The sequence below is a fragment of the Lithobates pipiens genome, unplaced genomic scaffold (genome assembly GCF_037356315.1).
Source record: "Lithobates pipiens isolate NorthernLeopardFrog02 unplaced genomic scaffold, aLitPip1_a1.2 Scaffold_13, whole genome shotgun sequence".
Lineage (NCBI taxonomy): Eukaryota > Metazoa > Chordata > Amphibia > Anura > Ranidae > Lithobates > Lithobates pipiens.
Genome location: NW_027507718.1, coordinates 381752029 through 381767228, shown reverse-complemented (window position 1 = coordinate 381767228; position 15200 = coordinate 381752029). Strand labels below are relative to the sequence as shown.

Below are 15200 nucleotides of genomic sequence, written 5' to 3'. Positions count from 1 at the left end.
GGAGCTATGCTTGCTGTGTGAACTTTCAGGATCAGTGATTTAGAAAGTATTGAAGTCAGAGATATCAGTGCTTTCAGAAAGAAGTCCTCAATGGTCCCCGCCATATTTCCATCAGTACAGGTTTCCCTTAAAGTGGTGGTAAGCTCTTATAATCATTGATGTGACTAGCCTCAGATAATACAAAATGATTGAAAGAAATCTTCCTACATAAGTTGTACCTGTTTAGGTGCTGTTCTCTTTTTTCTACAGCCTCCTAAAGCAGACTGTTTACAAAGCATTTCTGAGCTCCAGAAGGCAGGGAGCAGGGATCAGATGTCACACATTGCAAGCACAGAGCAGGGAGCTGAGTGTAATCTGAGACTTGAGTGGAAGGAAAGGACACACCCCTTTACAGTCTCATAGGGAAACATGCACAGCTGAGGCTGTCAATCACCTACTCTGTGCTGGAGCCCCCCTGCCCGGTTGTCCCCTGGATTTGTCTGGAGTTTGCCAGAAGTGACTCTGCAGATAGCAGAGGAATGACAAAGCAGACAGAAATCACACTTGGTGCTTTGTATCAAGGCAAGAATATAGAAGGATATCTTTTGTTCATTTTAGAGGTTTAAACAGCCACAAATTCCAACTCTAGCCATTTTTTATTTTCATTTTAGGCAGAGCAGGTATAGAATCCCTTTAGGGTTTTTATTGCAGTCTGTGTCCCCATTGAGTATATCTAGCCTCACTTCCTGTTGGGCTAGGAAATTATGGAAAATCTCCCTGGCAGGGCCACAGGTCAGAACATCTTTCAGATTTTAATTACTGCATGTTTTACTATCTCAGTGGCAGCTGCTGCACCAATTACTCATCTGCCTGTCACTGGGACAGAAATCTCAACAATGCGATCAGAGACACCACTAAAAAAAAGAAGTAATATGCTTTCTAAGTGTATCCAAAAGAAAAATTGGCTGGAGATGGATTTCATGAGCTCCATGGACATCAATGCATCTGAAGCTACATACATTAATGATTGAAAGTTTATTAGTTAAGTATTACAGTTCTTTTAAGCAGTACATGTTAAAGCATTTCTTTAGTGTTTCCTTCAGGGAAGTAGTAAACCTAAATTTACATTTCTACATTTTTCAGTTATCAATTTATTTTATACCCTATGCCCTTGGATTCAATACGCATTTTGAAAGTAGCATTACTATCTTAAAGTGGACCTAACTGCAAACTTCTCCACGGTAAGTGTATGCATACTAGTTACGATTATCCAGGGGTCGTCCACTTACTACACCAAAATGGTCCAAAGATGGCACAATCATGTAAATTCTGGTGCCTGCACCAACGGTTTTTGACTGTGTGCATAGGGAATGTCTCACACACAGATCAGTCCCCTTCTTCCACCTCTTAAGAACCATAGTAAGTTGCAATGGAGATATATATATATATATATATATATATATATACACATACATAGACACACATATACTGTATAAGTATATGAAACCCAGTCAAATTACATATAGGCTTTAACATCCTAATGTAAATTTTTTAAGTATTTTTTATTGTTTTGAGTCTCAATCTTTCAGTAACATTAACTGGTGATCCTGCCATTATCATTCTTGTTCAGGTACTTCTTATTAGAGTGACAACACTCTGTCTCCCAGTTGTAGTTCTGTTTCGTCACCCCATCACATGGGATTCCAATGAAGACTACAAGTGGCCGTTTCAACACACATTATACATGGCCCATATCTTCCAACTTTTTGAGATGGGAACGGGGGACACCTATAAGTATGTAGGCATAGGACACAAGAATTACACAACAAAAAATATTAGTTAAATCTAAAAGTTATCTTTTTTTTTTAGCACTACTATTCCTTTATACTGGCTTTTGAAATTTACAAATGCAGCAATTTAAAAATTTGATGAAAGGTTTTGCACAGGGAAACACATTTTGAAAGATAAAACGTGCATTTTATTTATAACTATATCGATCGTACTAAAATGAGGGACAAATGAGGAGGAAAGAAGGATAGAGGGACAGTGTTCCAAATCAGGGACAGTCCCTTGAAATCAGTAACAGTTGGGAGCTAAGCATGGTCCACCACAGTCAGGAAGCCAGCTCTTATTAATGCCATATAGCCATCACTGTAGACAGAATGTGGCAACAAAGAGGCTGCAGAAGATCATACTAAGGTTAAAGCGGGAGTAAACCCAGCTTCAAAAAACACTTACATTTCCGGCATGCCGGAAATGCTAACTTTCACATTGGTTGTGCTCTCAACCAAACTTTCAAACCATCCAATGGCTGGTTTCATAACTGATCACATGTGCAGCATTATGGCAGTTGAAAAATCATTAGAGGCCAAGATGGCAGCTTCCTTGACTGACAATGATAAAAGGGGTTCCACTTTAAATAAAGGATAAAAAAAGGTAAAATATATATATATTTTTTATTAAAATGACATTCATTTATATAATATGTTAAAGGTTCTCAGTTTACACTAATGTTCTATTTAAGCATAGCTAAAGCATTCTTCAGAAAGTGTGATCCTTAAATTAGGACCGATTTTGCAACAGTTTCCTTAGCTGATCACTGGGGAGACTGAAGAAATGCTCTCTTCCTATACGTAGAAAACAGGTGACATAAGTTTCCATATATACTCTTAAGGACTAGGCACAGTCACCTGGCTGTAGCTAAAGGACTGCAACTTAATAAGAGGGCACCATTTTATTTATTTGTCTGCAATATAATATTTGTGTGTGCTGGGTCATGTCAGGAATGTATTTACTCAGTTATTGATAGTTTTGTGAATGCTATTAATCAAGTGCCAATGCAATTTACCTGTCATTTCTGGATACGGTGATAAGGGAATTTTGCCATAAACCATCAAAATACACTGTGTGCATTTTATCACCCAACTGACGTCTGTATTTGCATCTGACATGTATGCCCGCTCACACCTGGCATATTCACAAATTCTTACACTGAGTGCTTCCATATCCATTAACCATTTCTAAAAGCAATTACAGATCTTTAATGAATTGGAAATTTCCTTGAAATAGAAAATGGCGGCTAAGAATAGCTAACTTTTATTGAATCCCTAGGATGCTTTAACTTATAATAATATGCCCTGTGGTCACTTACTGTAATCGGTTCTAATGCAAAACCTAATAGCCGACCTGTCATTTGGTGAGAAGTATAGTCATTGAGAACCCACTGTACTTATACAAGCACTGTAGACATAAAGCCTACAATATCATTTCCTACTAAAAAGTCTAATATTGCCTAATGAAAGGCAAGGTACTAAATGATTAGTCCATTCATTTACAGGAGCTATAAAAGCTCTCACAAATGTATAAACCTCTAAGCTTTCGACGTGTCAAATATCTGGCACTTGCAAGGAGAAAAGTATTCTTTCCAATTAATTTTGCAGCAATTGGTACACCTGATGGGAACAGGAAGGGAGAAGATTTAGAGGGGGCAATAAGGAACATTTGTGCAACAACTTTTAATCAACTGCTGTGCCTAACTGCATTAATACTGGTAAATTACCTTAGACCCAGGAGTTCTAGTGTAAATCATCTTCCTTTACTCAGCAGGACACAAGGCACCTGCTCTTGCTTACTGCTAGTATTTCACTTCATTACTGCTTTAATAAAATACCAGTTGGGCTGATTAAGAAATCACAGATTCATAACAAATGTTTTCTTTGCAATTTACGTTATTTAAAAAATAATAAAAAAAACTTTAAGTAAGCACATTCTTATATTATTATATGACATTTCCATAAGAATTCTGGAATCGAGTTTCTTTGTTGTTGATTTTTTAAAAGACTGTTGCTTTTCTCATTTGGAATACATCAGGCTGATGTCATTAGCACCTTGCTAGGTGGAGAGGCTGAGAATGGAATACATTGCGCTGCAAGGACATCTGGAACTAAATGTGTTGAAGGTAACAATAGAAATCAAAATCGGAAGAAATGTTCAAACAGACTTTGAAAAATATGTGTGAAGAGCAGATAGACTGAGGAATGCAGCCAGGGACTGAATAAGTAGCGTACACAATTACTTCAAGGGTGCTTGAAATAAAATAACACCTAAAAAATCAAAATGGACTATAATTATAGAAATATTGCAGGCTGATTACGTTGGAATGTTTTTGTGAGTATATGAGAAATAAAATAGTCATGCCACTTTCTAGACTCCCTTAGCTGCATAAATGAGCAAATATCAGTGTCATATATATAGGGATTTTGTCCCAATTGTTGGGGTATCCATATTTTCCGTTATAAACAAATGTTTGGCTATGACGCACACAAGTTACATGTTCACAAGGATTTATTTATTAATGTAGCATGAAGCAGTTAGTATATGGTGACTTCCTGGGCCTTGAAAACAGCTACCATGAATAGAACCGGGCTTAACCGGTGATGTCATTATGCTTGCTGACTGTTGTAAGCACGGCAATGTATGCTTATCTCTGTATCCACACAGTAAGTGCCTGTCTGTATGCAATAAAGGAGATACTATTGCAGTGTTACACTATGTAACCTCCTGCCGGAGTTGATCTATTAATCTGGGAGTTGGATATGCTGAACCAGGCTGCCTGTCCTGTGGGCTGTTACACAAGTGTTCCATGATCTCTGTTTACTTGAGATAATGTGGATCTGGTAAGAGGCTTTGTGAATAGTAGTAGAGATATTCCTATTAGAATATTCACCTGCTGGCTTCACCTTCACAGTTGAATTGCATGGACATTTATGATTCACATTTTAGCAACGTCTTGTACACTGGGGGGGGGGGTTACTAAAATTGAAGAGTGCAAAATTTGGTGCAGCTGTGCATAGAAACCAATCGGCTTCCAGGTTTATTGTCAAAGCTTAACTGATCAAACTGAAGTTAGAAGCTGATTGGCTACCATGCACAGCTGCACTAGATTCCGTGTGCTCCAGTTTTAGTAAGTCTCCCCCACTGTGTTATGAACTGTGAGTCCTTTGTGTAGCAATTACTTTGATTTATGTTTTTTTTTCAATTTAATCAAAGGAAGTGCACCTATTTGATTATATTGATTTTTATTTGTCTGGTATTCGGATAAATTAGTATATATAGGATTAATGTATCTTCTAATAAGGAGTTTTTTTTGGGGGGGATACACGGAGCACTTTTTAACTTATTATATTAGTACAGAATGTTTAAAGTGGTTGTAAAGGCTCAAGGTTTCATTCATTCTATGGACGAAGGTGAAAAACCTGTCTGCAGCAGCCCCTCACCCCCCCCCCAAATACTTACCTCAGTCCCAACTCAATCCAATGATGTGCAGTGGCTCTCCTGGGTCTCTTCCTCCGCATTGGCTCCAGCTGCTGTCGATCACAGTCAGTGAGCCAATGAAGAGAGTGTTTGAATGAGCACCCAGCAGTGGCTCAGGAGCAAATCTGCTCAGGTGCCCCCAGAGCTAGCGTGAGGGATGGGCTAGGAGTGCGAACGGAGGACTTGAGAAGAAAAGGATCAGGGCTGCTTTGTACAAAATCACTGCACAAAGCAGGTAAGTATGATACACTTTAAAGCGGTTGTATATTCAAATTTTATACTTTTACCTGCAGGTAAGCCTATAATAAGGCTTACCTGTAGGTAAAATGAATATCTCCTGTATGGTTTTGGATATATTTATGCATGCAGCCGCTGATGTCATGCGCTCTGAATACCCCAGCTGAAGGTTCGGCAGTGCTGCCGGACCTTGTCGGGAACAAAACTCCCTCGGCGTGGACACGGGGTTTCGCTCTGAGGTAATTATGAGATAATGAGTTGCATACTAGCTCATTATACCTTTGCCTTGCAGGGGTTTTTTTTTTTCCTTTTTTTTTTTTTATGTGCGGGTTTACTACCTCTTTAAGGGATACAATTAAGCAAAGATAGAATTACAATGCTTATTACTACAGAGTATCAAAAATAAAGAAGACAAGTAAGCTCAATGGCTTTGTTTAGAGCACTGGCATGCAACCAGGGCTACCCTCTGATGGGTATCCATGAATGTTACCCATATCTTTAACCAAACTGACAAAGGAATCCTTTATGAATTTAGTCTGACACTACTTCCTTTGGATCAAGCTCTGATTAATACAGAACCCTCTCTACCTGAAAATACTTAGCCTTGTGCATCAATGTGTTCTTTCTAAAAACTGGTGGTAATTCTCCCCAACCCCAATCAGTATTACACCTGACCAGGCTGGGACTACACTGGCAACTTTTATTTTTTTTGTCAAATAACTTTTTATTCCTTTTTAAAAGGAAAATTTCAGATGAACAACACATAGTTCCAGAAAATAAAATGCAATATATAAGCATTACAAGAACTATTCCCATATATGATCTGTCAAAAGAGTATTGGAAGCCAGAAAAATGTGCAATATGTACATCTGGACTGTCTAATGAAGGGCCTCGTCAATGTCTGGGGGAAGACAAAGATAAAAAACAAAGCACAGAAAAACATGACAATATTGGTAACTGGAGAGGAAAAGGGGAATTCAACAAGAGAAACAGAAACCTGGGGAAACCCAGATACACTGACAAATTTCATCTCCTGCTACTATGAGATGTAATGGTTTGCTGGCAGTCCCCTGCATATGGCACAGGATGCTTCAGTAATAGTATTTGCAGAGTATACTGGGATCACTAATTTTGCAACTGCTGACTGCTAATGCAGATTAAAAATAAAAAAGCAGAGGAGGTCTCTGAGTCACCTGGGAGAACCCAGATATGACTATACCAAAATCATTTAAAATGATTGCAAAGCCTATTTTTTTTTTTATAACACATCGGGGGGTTATTCACGAAAGGCAAATCCACTTTGCACTGGAAGTGCACTTGGAAGTGCAGTTACTCTAAATATAAGGGGTATATCTGAAATGAGTAGAAGCTCTTCTGATTTTATCATCCAATCATGTGCAAGCTAAAATGCTGTTTTTTATTTTCCTTGCATGTCCAACTTGGATCTACAGCGACTTTACTTCCAAGTGCACTTTTAGTGCACGTTCAAGTGAACTTGCAGTGCAAAGTGCATTTCCTTTAATAAATAACCCCCATTGTATTTACATAGTCTGTGCAACTGAATTGCATAAAGTAGCTCTGATCCTCCTCCTCTGAGGTCTCCTGCCAGTGCTCCTGGCTTCTCCCCATCTCAGTGTGCCACCATGGAAAGACACTTCCTATGGTAGCAAACCCACAGGCTTGATACTCGGACAGTACGGCTCAGCCCCGTGCCCTATTTCCATCCTCACAAGATTTGACTGACAGCTGTTTCAACAATGCCTCTGAGAGCAGGGAGAGAAGCTACAGATCGACACAATACTGAGGTGAGCCCCGAGTGAGGACTCAGGTAAATATAAGGGGGGGGGGGGGGTGAGGGGGCAATACAGGACAAGGAAATATTTTTTACCTTATTGCTAGGAATGCATTAAGGTAAAAAATGTTTAGGCTTTAGAAATACTTTTAAAGCCCATGTCAAGGAATCTCGTCATTGGAAACTTGCTAACTAGAGCAAGATCCTTGTTTGGGGGAGGAGGAATGAGGAGTGGGCTTCCATTAGGGAGATAAAATACTTTTAGCTCCCCCCCAGGGGGAGGCTCAGCTAAATCTAGCTGGCTGGACACACATCTGCAGATACAAATCTTACATACAATGTGAGGAACTCTAATGCCACGAACACACAATCGGATTTTCCGACAGGAAATGTTGGATGTGAGCTTTTTGGCGGTACGTCCGAACGTGTATATGCTCCATCGGACATTTGTTGTTGGACTTTCCGCCAACAAATGTTGACAAGCAGGTATTCAAATTTTCCACCTACAAATGTTTGTTGTCTGACTTTCCGATCATGTGTACACAAGTTCCGTTGCACAGAGGTCCACACATGCTCGGAATCAAGGACGAGCCATAAGTGCTTGGTAAAACTAGCGCTCGTAATGGAGGTATCACATACGACCTATACATCACTATGTTCGTAATTTTTGACTAACATTTGCGTGACCGTGTGTATGCAAGACAAGTTGGAGCTGACACCCTTCGAACAAAAATCCATGGTTTTGTTGTCAGAAAGTCAGATCATGTGTACGGGGCATAAGAGTTGTGGAGGAGTTAATTGATTACCAAACACTTCTGAAATTCTGAAAGCTATCTTGTGAGCTAGAATTTGGTCACTTTTGCCACTGACCACATATAGAAGACCACAATTTAGGGAAGCTTGCCACCACCCACAGGTTGTCAGCTGACTGGTCTGCTAGGTAAACAAACGCACACATACAAACCTTGTCTGGCAGATATGATAGCTTCCACACAATGATATTTTGCATGCAGTCAGTAGCCACACAGTTTCTCACAGATTAACAGTGGATTTATGACTGAGAATACAGGCACTAGTAATACAGGTGCATCTCAGAAAATTAGAATATCATCAAAAAGTTCATTTATTTCAGCAAATCAATTAAAAAGTGAAACCCTTATTATATAGATTCATTACACACAGAGTGATATATTTAAAGCATTCTTTTCTTTTAGTTTTGTTGATTATGGCTTAAAGCTAGTGAAAACCCAAAATTCTGTATCTCAGAAAATTAGAATATTACATACAACCAATTAAAAAAAAAAAACAAGATGCACAATGAATGTGACAGTTGTAGCCCATGTCCTTGATACGTTTGTGTGTGATGGCTCTTGAAGCACTGACACCAGCCATAGTCCACTCCTTGTGAATTTCCCCCAAATTCTTGAATGGCCTTTGCTTCATAATCCTATCAAGACTACGGTTATCCCTGTTGCTTGTGCACCTTTTTTTTACCACAGTTTTTCCTTCCACTGAACTCTGTGAAGAGCCAGCTTCTTTAGCTATGACCTCTTGTAACTTACCCTCATTGTGGGGAGTGTCAATGACTGCCTTCTGGACAAAAGTAGGAATGACCCTCACCATGCCAGCATCCAAAATATATATTCAAGGATTGACCAAGTCAAAAAATTAGTGGACTTTGTGAGCACATAATGAGAGAGAATCGATATAAAAGTAAACATTTTATTACAACTTAGTTAAAAAAAAAAAAAACATACAAACAACACCTTGTATGGACACAGTTACCCAATAATGCAGTTATAGAGGACTGGACCTACGGTACAAAGATTCATTTAATACTGTATCAAGGTAAAAGAAAAATGTCTTATCCAGTTATGCCTCCAAAATCTTGCTTGTAGACACATTTCACTAAAATATTAGCTTCCTCAGGACAGATACTGGGTAGGTGCTGGTAAACTTGTGGCTCAAGGTGTGGGAGAACTTAACCAAACTGACAAACAGCTGAGAAAATAAAAATGTACGTGTGTGTCTAAAGTAGTGGGATACACGTATATCATGTGGTCTATAGTAGATACCACTGATATATAGTAGTCATGTATAGGTATTTTAGTATAAATCACACACAGCGGTAAGTGGTCACAAATTCCCACTATAAGGGGAAAGCCACACACAGCAAGAAAAACTATCCACAGGGGTGTAGCACAAAAAGGGGCACATGTTTCCCTTATATATGTAGCAATACCAATTTGAGCCCCAACAAAATATCTCCCCCTATCCGATAAGCGCAGTTTTTACAAATTCAGATATTCTATGCTCCTCTATTCTTAAGAGGACTGTATACCTATCCATTTAATAACTTGGTCCGGTATCCATGAGCCATCTCTTGGTACTAGTGATATTGTATTGAAAGCGCTTATAGTGGGAATTTGTGACCACTTACCGCTATATGTGATTTATACTCAAATACCTATACATGACTACTATATATATTATTTTTAAGCCAGTACTGTTGCGCAAAACGGGCGGTTGTGCCACATCCACTATTAGAAGAAAAAGAAAAGGATCCCCTGTGTGGTGGACTTTTAAGGCACAAATTTAGTCAAAAGAGTTTTAAATAACTACTTTAGAAACACACATACAATTTCGTTTTTTTTCGGCGGTTTGTCAGTTTGGTCAAGTTTTCCCACACCTAAAGACACAAGTTTACCAGCACCTACCCAGTATCTGTCCTGAGCAAGCTAATATTTTAGTGAAACGCATCGACAAGCACGTTTTTGGAGGCATTACTGGATCAGAAATATTTCTTTTACCTTGATACAGTATTACATTAACTGCTTTATTGGGTAACTGGTAACGGTGTCAATACAGGGTGTTGTTTGTATGTTGTTTATATGTTTTTTAACTATATTGTAATACAATTTATACTTTTTTATTGATTCTCTCTCTCATGTGCCCACAAAGTCCACCAATTTTTTGACTGTCAATTCTTGAATATGTCTTCTGGACAACTGTCAAGTCAGCGGTCTTTCCCATGATTGTGTACCTGACCTGCTTCTCTCTCCAGCAATGTCCACAATCCCCTCAGCCACCCAGTACACTCCTCCTGACTGGCTGAGACAAAGCAGTGGTGCTAGTGGCTCCCACAGCTGTCAAAGTCAGTGAGCCAGAGGAGAGAGGATGTGGGGCCAGGTCGGGGCTCCGTGTCTGAATGGATACATGGAGCCCTGACTCGGCTTGGGTTTCAACCTGTAACAAGCTGCTGGCTGAGGGGCAATCAAAAGAGGGAGGGACTAGGAGAAGAAAAGAGGCAAGTATAACATGTTTGTTATATATATATATATATATATATATATATATATATATTTTTTTTTTTTTTTTTTTTTTTTTTTTATCGTATAATCTTTATAATCACTTTAAAAGTTTAGGAAACCTTTACCAGTGTTTTGAATTAATTAGCCGATTAGAGTTAGACACCATGAGTCTACAAGACGGAACTTTTTCACAATATTCTAATTTTCTGAGATACTGCATTTTTGGTTTTCATTAGCTGTAAGCCATAATCATCAAAATAAAAGAAAGAAATGCTTGAAAATGCTTGAAATACATCACTGTGCAATAAATATATATACTATATCAGTTTCACTTATTGAATTGAAATAACATTAACTTTTTGATGATATTCTATTTTTTTAGGATGCACCTGTATATTACAACAATCTCTCTAGGAGGTATACATTCTTAGCTTTGTAGACAAAAGGCCACTCATTAATTTTTATATTTCATATTCCTAGATGGCCAGTGCATTGAAATATGTGCAGAGGTAAAAATCACAAATTTCATATACAAATTCAGCTTTTTTCTATATACCGTAGTAAAAAGGGAGCAAAAACAAAACAAAACCTTACTGCTTGGGCAGTATTGTTTTATGCTGTTGGAGAGAGTATGGTGGGAATTCTATAATGAATAGACTCTTCTTTTGATGCTAATTTTTTATAGTGGTATTGGTGTGGGATGGACTTTAACCCTAGGCCTATCACCTCTGGACATATTACCTCACTCGGTGTGAAGTGGCCAAAGGTTATTTGGACCGGTCAGTTCTGATGGCTGGATTGAAGTTGCATGATAGTTTAATAATTTATCTACATAATCCTACAGGGTCCTGTCAGAAACCTGTTGGCATGTAGGTGTAGATCAGACCTGCAGGCCTGAGCTGTCTCTGTGACTGGGCAGCCAACAGGAAGCATACACATCACTCAGGCAGTGTTGTGTAAAACCCAGAGAAGGAACATTATGGTTGTAAACAGAATAGGAGAGATGACTCAGGCCTGGAGCATCATGTGCCCCTGACTTTCAGTATGTAAAAAGGCCATAAAGCATTTATGGCTGTGGCCAAAAAGCGAAATTTTGGTCTCAGCACTCCAAATGACTTTGTGCCAGAAGGTTTGAGGTTTGTCTCTGTGCTGTTTGGCATACTGTAAGTGGGATACTTTGTGGCATTTGCGTAGTAATGGCTTTCTTTTGGTGACACGACCATGCAGCCCATCTTTCTTCAAGTGCCTCCTTATTGTGCATCTTAAAACAGCCACACCCCATGTTTTCAGAGAGTCCTGTATTTCACCTGAAGTTATTTGTGGGTTTTTCTTTGCATCCCGGACAATTTTCCTGGTAGTTGTGTCTGAAATATTAATTGGTCTACCTGACCGTGGTTTGGTTTCAAAAGAACCCCTCATTTTCCACTTATTGATTAGAGTTTGAACACTGCTGATTGACATTCTCAATTCCTTGGATATCTTTTTATATCCCTTTTCTGTTTTATACAGTTCAGCTACCTTTTCCCACAGATCATTTGACAATGCTTTTGCTTTCCCCATAACTAAGAATCCAGAAACCTCAGTGCAGCACTGGATGAAAGATGCAAGGGTCTGTCAGGAGTCCAGAAACTCATTGACCTTTTATACACACACACTAATTACAGGCAATCAGATCACAGGTGAGGATGGTTACCTTTAATAGTGATTCAAACTCCTTTGTGTCAACTTGTGTGTATGTCATCAGGCCAAAATCACCAGAGTATGTAAACTTTTAATCAGGATCATTTGGGAAGTTTCTGTTGTGATTATGATTTAAAAAGAGTAAACACTGATTTTTTTGTTAATAAATGGCTTCAGCCAAACACTAACAACGAGTAAAAGAAACGTTTTTCTGTTATTCATATTCTCTGAAAAATGCCCAAGAAATCATAAATTCTGCCAGGGTATTTAAATTAATAAGCACAACTGTATGAATCATGCCATAGCAAGTCTCCAAAAAGAAACAGAGAAAAGATTCACTAAGCAAACTTCTTTATCTTAAATTTCAGAGGAAAACAAGAATAATATTACCACGTTTGATGCACTGCTTTTCTGCACTAAGAGATAGATGTTTTTATCACCTAACAAACTTTGGGCATTTTAATCTTAACAAAGGCTTACTCTTTCCCACTTGTACTCATATTTACAGAGCAACAGAGCCTTATTTCAAACAGAGTTCTTATTCTTAAGAGCCAATTGTTAAGTCAAAATAACCCATAGCAACCAGATTTTATTCTGCTGCCATTAGACAAGTAGAAAATGGATTTAGATTGGTTGCCAGGGGTTATTACTCTTGATAAGAACTCTATACTGAATAAGGCCAATTTGCACATAACAAGGCAGGGTCATGTCAGAAATGTCACTGTCAGAAATTCAAGTGGCCTATAGCAATTCTATACCTGTCTGTCTCACCTATTTCTCATGAGTCTTGGCATAACTTGACATGTTTGCTATTCGATTTTAAATTATTTGAGATAATGGCTCCCCAGGAATGTGGAGAATATTTAATATTTAGAAGTCACAAACCAGTTTATGTGGTAATTAGAAGATGCTCACTATTACTGGCTCAGGGAGGCTTTATAATACAGAGTTTCTTTAGGCATGAAATGTTAATAAAGAATCTTGCAGGCAGGTAGAAAAGTACTTGTTTGTTGCACATAGCTTTAGTGCTGGTGACAGATTTACCTTTTATTGAAAGGGTTGTCTCCGGGGATGACATGGGTGCTGTCAGGTCCTGTGAGGAAGCTGATCCTATCGTAAAAAGACTTGGCAGCCTGCTGGGACGGTGACTGCTGGCTCTGGCTGATAATGTCCTGTGGATCAGGTAGACCACGGCAGTACGGCTGATTCTGGCAGGAGCTCTGTAAGCAGCAGTCTGGGTCCATGCAGTCGATTAAGCCATCTGCCAGAAGAAAGGACTTGACTGAATTTATACTCATCAGGATTACCTCTTTATTGTATTAACACTTTCATTCCTCACTCATTTCCAAAAACGGTATAACTTGGCTAACATTCTACTATATCAAAAAATATTGTTATATCACATAAACAAGATATACTCACAGATACACTCACAAATATATATGTAAAAGTTCTTGCAGTCTGAGCCCACCTAAGAGACTTCTCAACCTATAAGCATCTATGACATAGAAGGATGCCACTGATGCTTCAGTGGGAGAGGCTGATTTTACTCCTTTAAAGTGAAGACACAGCCCAATTATCTCAAGAAAAATCACAGTACAATGATAACCAATCAGGCAGCAGAGTAGTTCAGGAGACCCTTTTGACAGTTCAACAAAAATAATTCCATAGGCAGGGGCGGACTGACAACTCATGGGGCCCCCGGGCAATAGGAGATTATGGGCCCCCCGGGCACTCAGAGATTATGGGGCCACACAGTATACACTCACACAGTATACACATACATGTACACACAGTATACACAGACATGTTTCTATTGACTGAGAAGGTACTGGAGAGGTGGGGCAGCTATAATTTCAGGATTTTTTGACCAAAAGTATGTCGGTAAGGGATATTTCAGAGACAGATATAAAAAAAAAAACACAGATTTTTACATACTGTCCCTGGTTTTGCTGAGGCTGGCAACCCTGATTGGGCCTCCTAGTGGCCCAGGGCCCTCGGGCAGTGTCCGAGTGGCCGAATGGTCAGTCCACCCCTGTCCATAGGATTATATGTGCAATAACATTTGTATGTATGCTATTTACTTGTAACAAGTCTCTTTTGTGTAGACATCCAAAAAGGCCTAAGACTGCTGTTGGGTGCCGCCATCTTGCATATGATCTCAGAAGGCCCAGCAGACTCGGAGCTTGCGCTTAAAGTGGAATAAAACCTAATGCTTTATTGTATAACACCTTTCTGCTGGAGTTTGCATGTTCTCCTTGTGCCTGTGTGGGTTTCCTTTGCATCCGAGTACTTTCCACACTCAAAAAACATGCTGGAAGGTTAATTGGCTCCTATCTACAGTAAATCATCCATAGTATGTGTATGTATGAATGTGAGCTAGGCTGGCCATACATGGAACAATATTTCTTTCCTGTAACCACAGATTGCAGAAAATAAATTATCTTGATTCCCCCTTCAACACAGACAGTGTTAATGCGGGAATCCCTCCTGCCGGGCCATTGTCTTGTCCCTGCTGGGAGTAGACATTGATTATTGCTAGTGGCTATAGCAGCTGCTAGCGATAATTGTAAGACAATCAGGAAGGCTGGTTGTACCCAAGTTGATCAATCGATCAATCAACTTGGTACATTCAGCCTGCCTTTTAATGGCTTGAATCAAAATTTTAACCATGTATGGCCGACCTTAGGGACCTTAGATTGTAAGCTCTTTGATGGCAGGGACTGATGTAAATGTACACTATATATGTAAAGTGTTGTGTAAATTGTCGGCGCTATATAAGTACCTGTAATGAATAAATAAAAACAAATAGACATTCTGTATCTCTTCTGCAATAATACACACTTACCTGCCTACTTCGTTTCCTATTCACGCACACTGTACATGTA

At 39.0% G+C, this 15200-nt stretch overlaps 1 protein-coding gene across 16 annotated transcripts in view; it reads right to left on the bottom strand.

Annotated features, from left to right (window-relative positions):
* Window positions 1-15200, bottom strand: part of TENM3 (teneurin transmembrane protein 3) — a 1601892-nt gene that overhangs the window by 136621 nt on the left and 1450071 nt on the right. For all 16 annotated transcript variants that reach the window (XM_077477263.1, XM_077477264.1, XM_077477253.1 and 13 more), the window contains one exon: window positions 13357-13573. In XM_077477263.1, the coding sequence (XP_077333389.1) occupies window positions 13357-13573 (217 nt within the window). The remainder of the gene's footprint in view (window positions 1-13356; window positions 13574-15200) is intronic.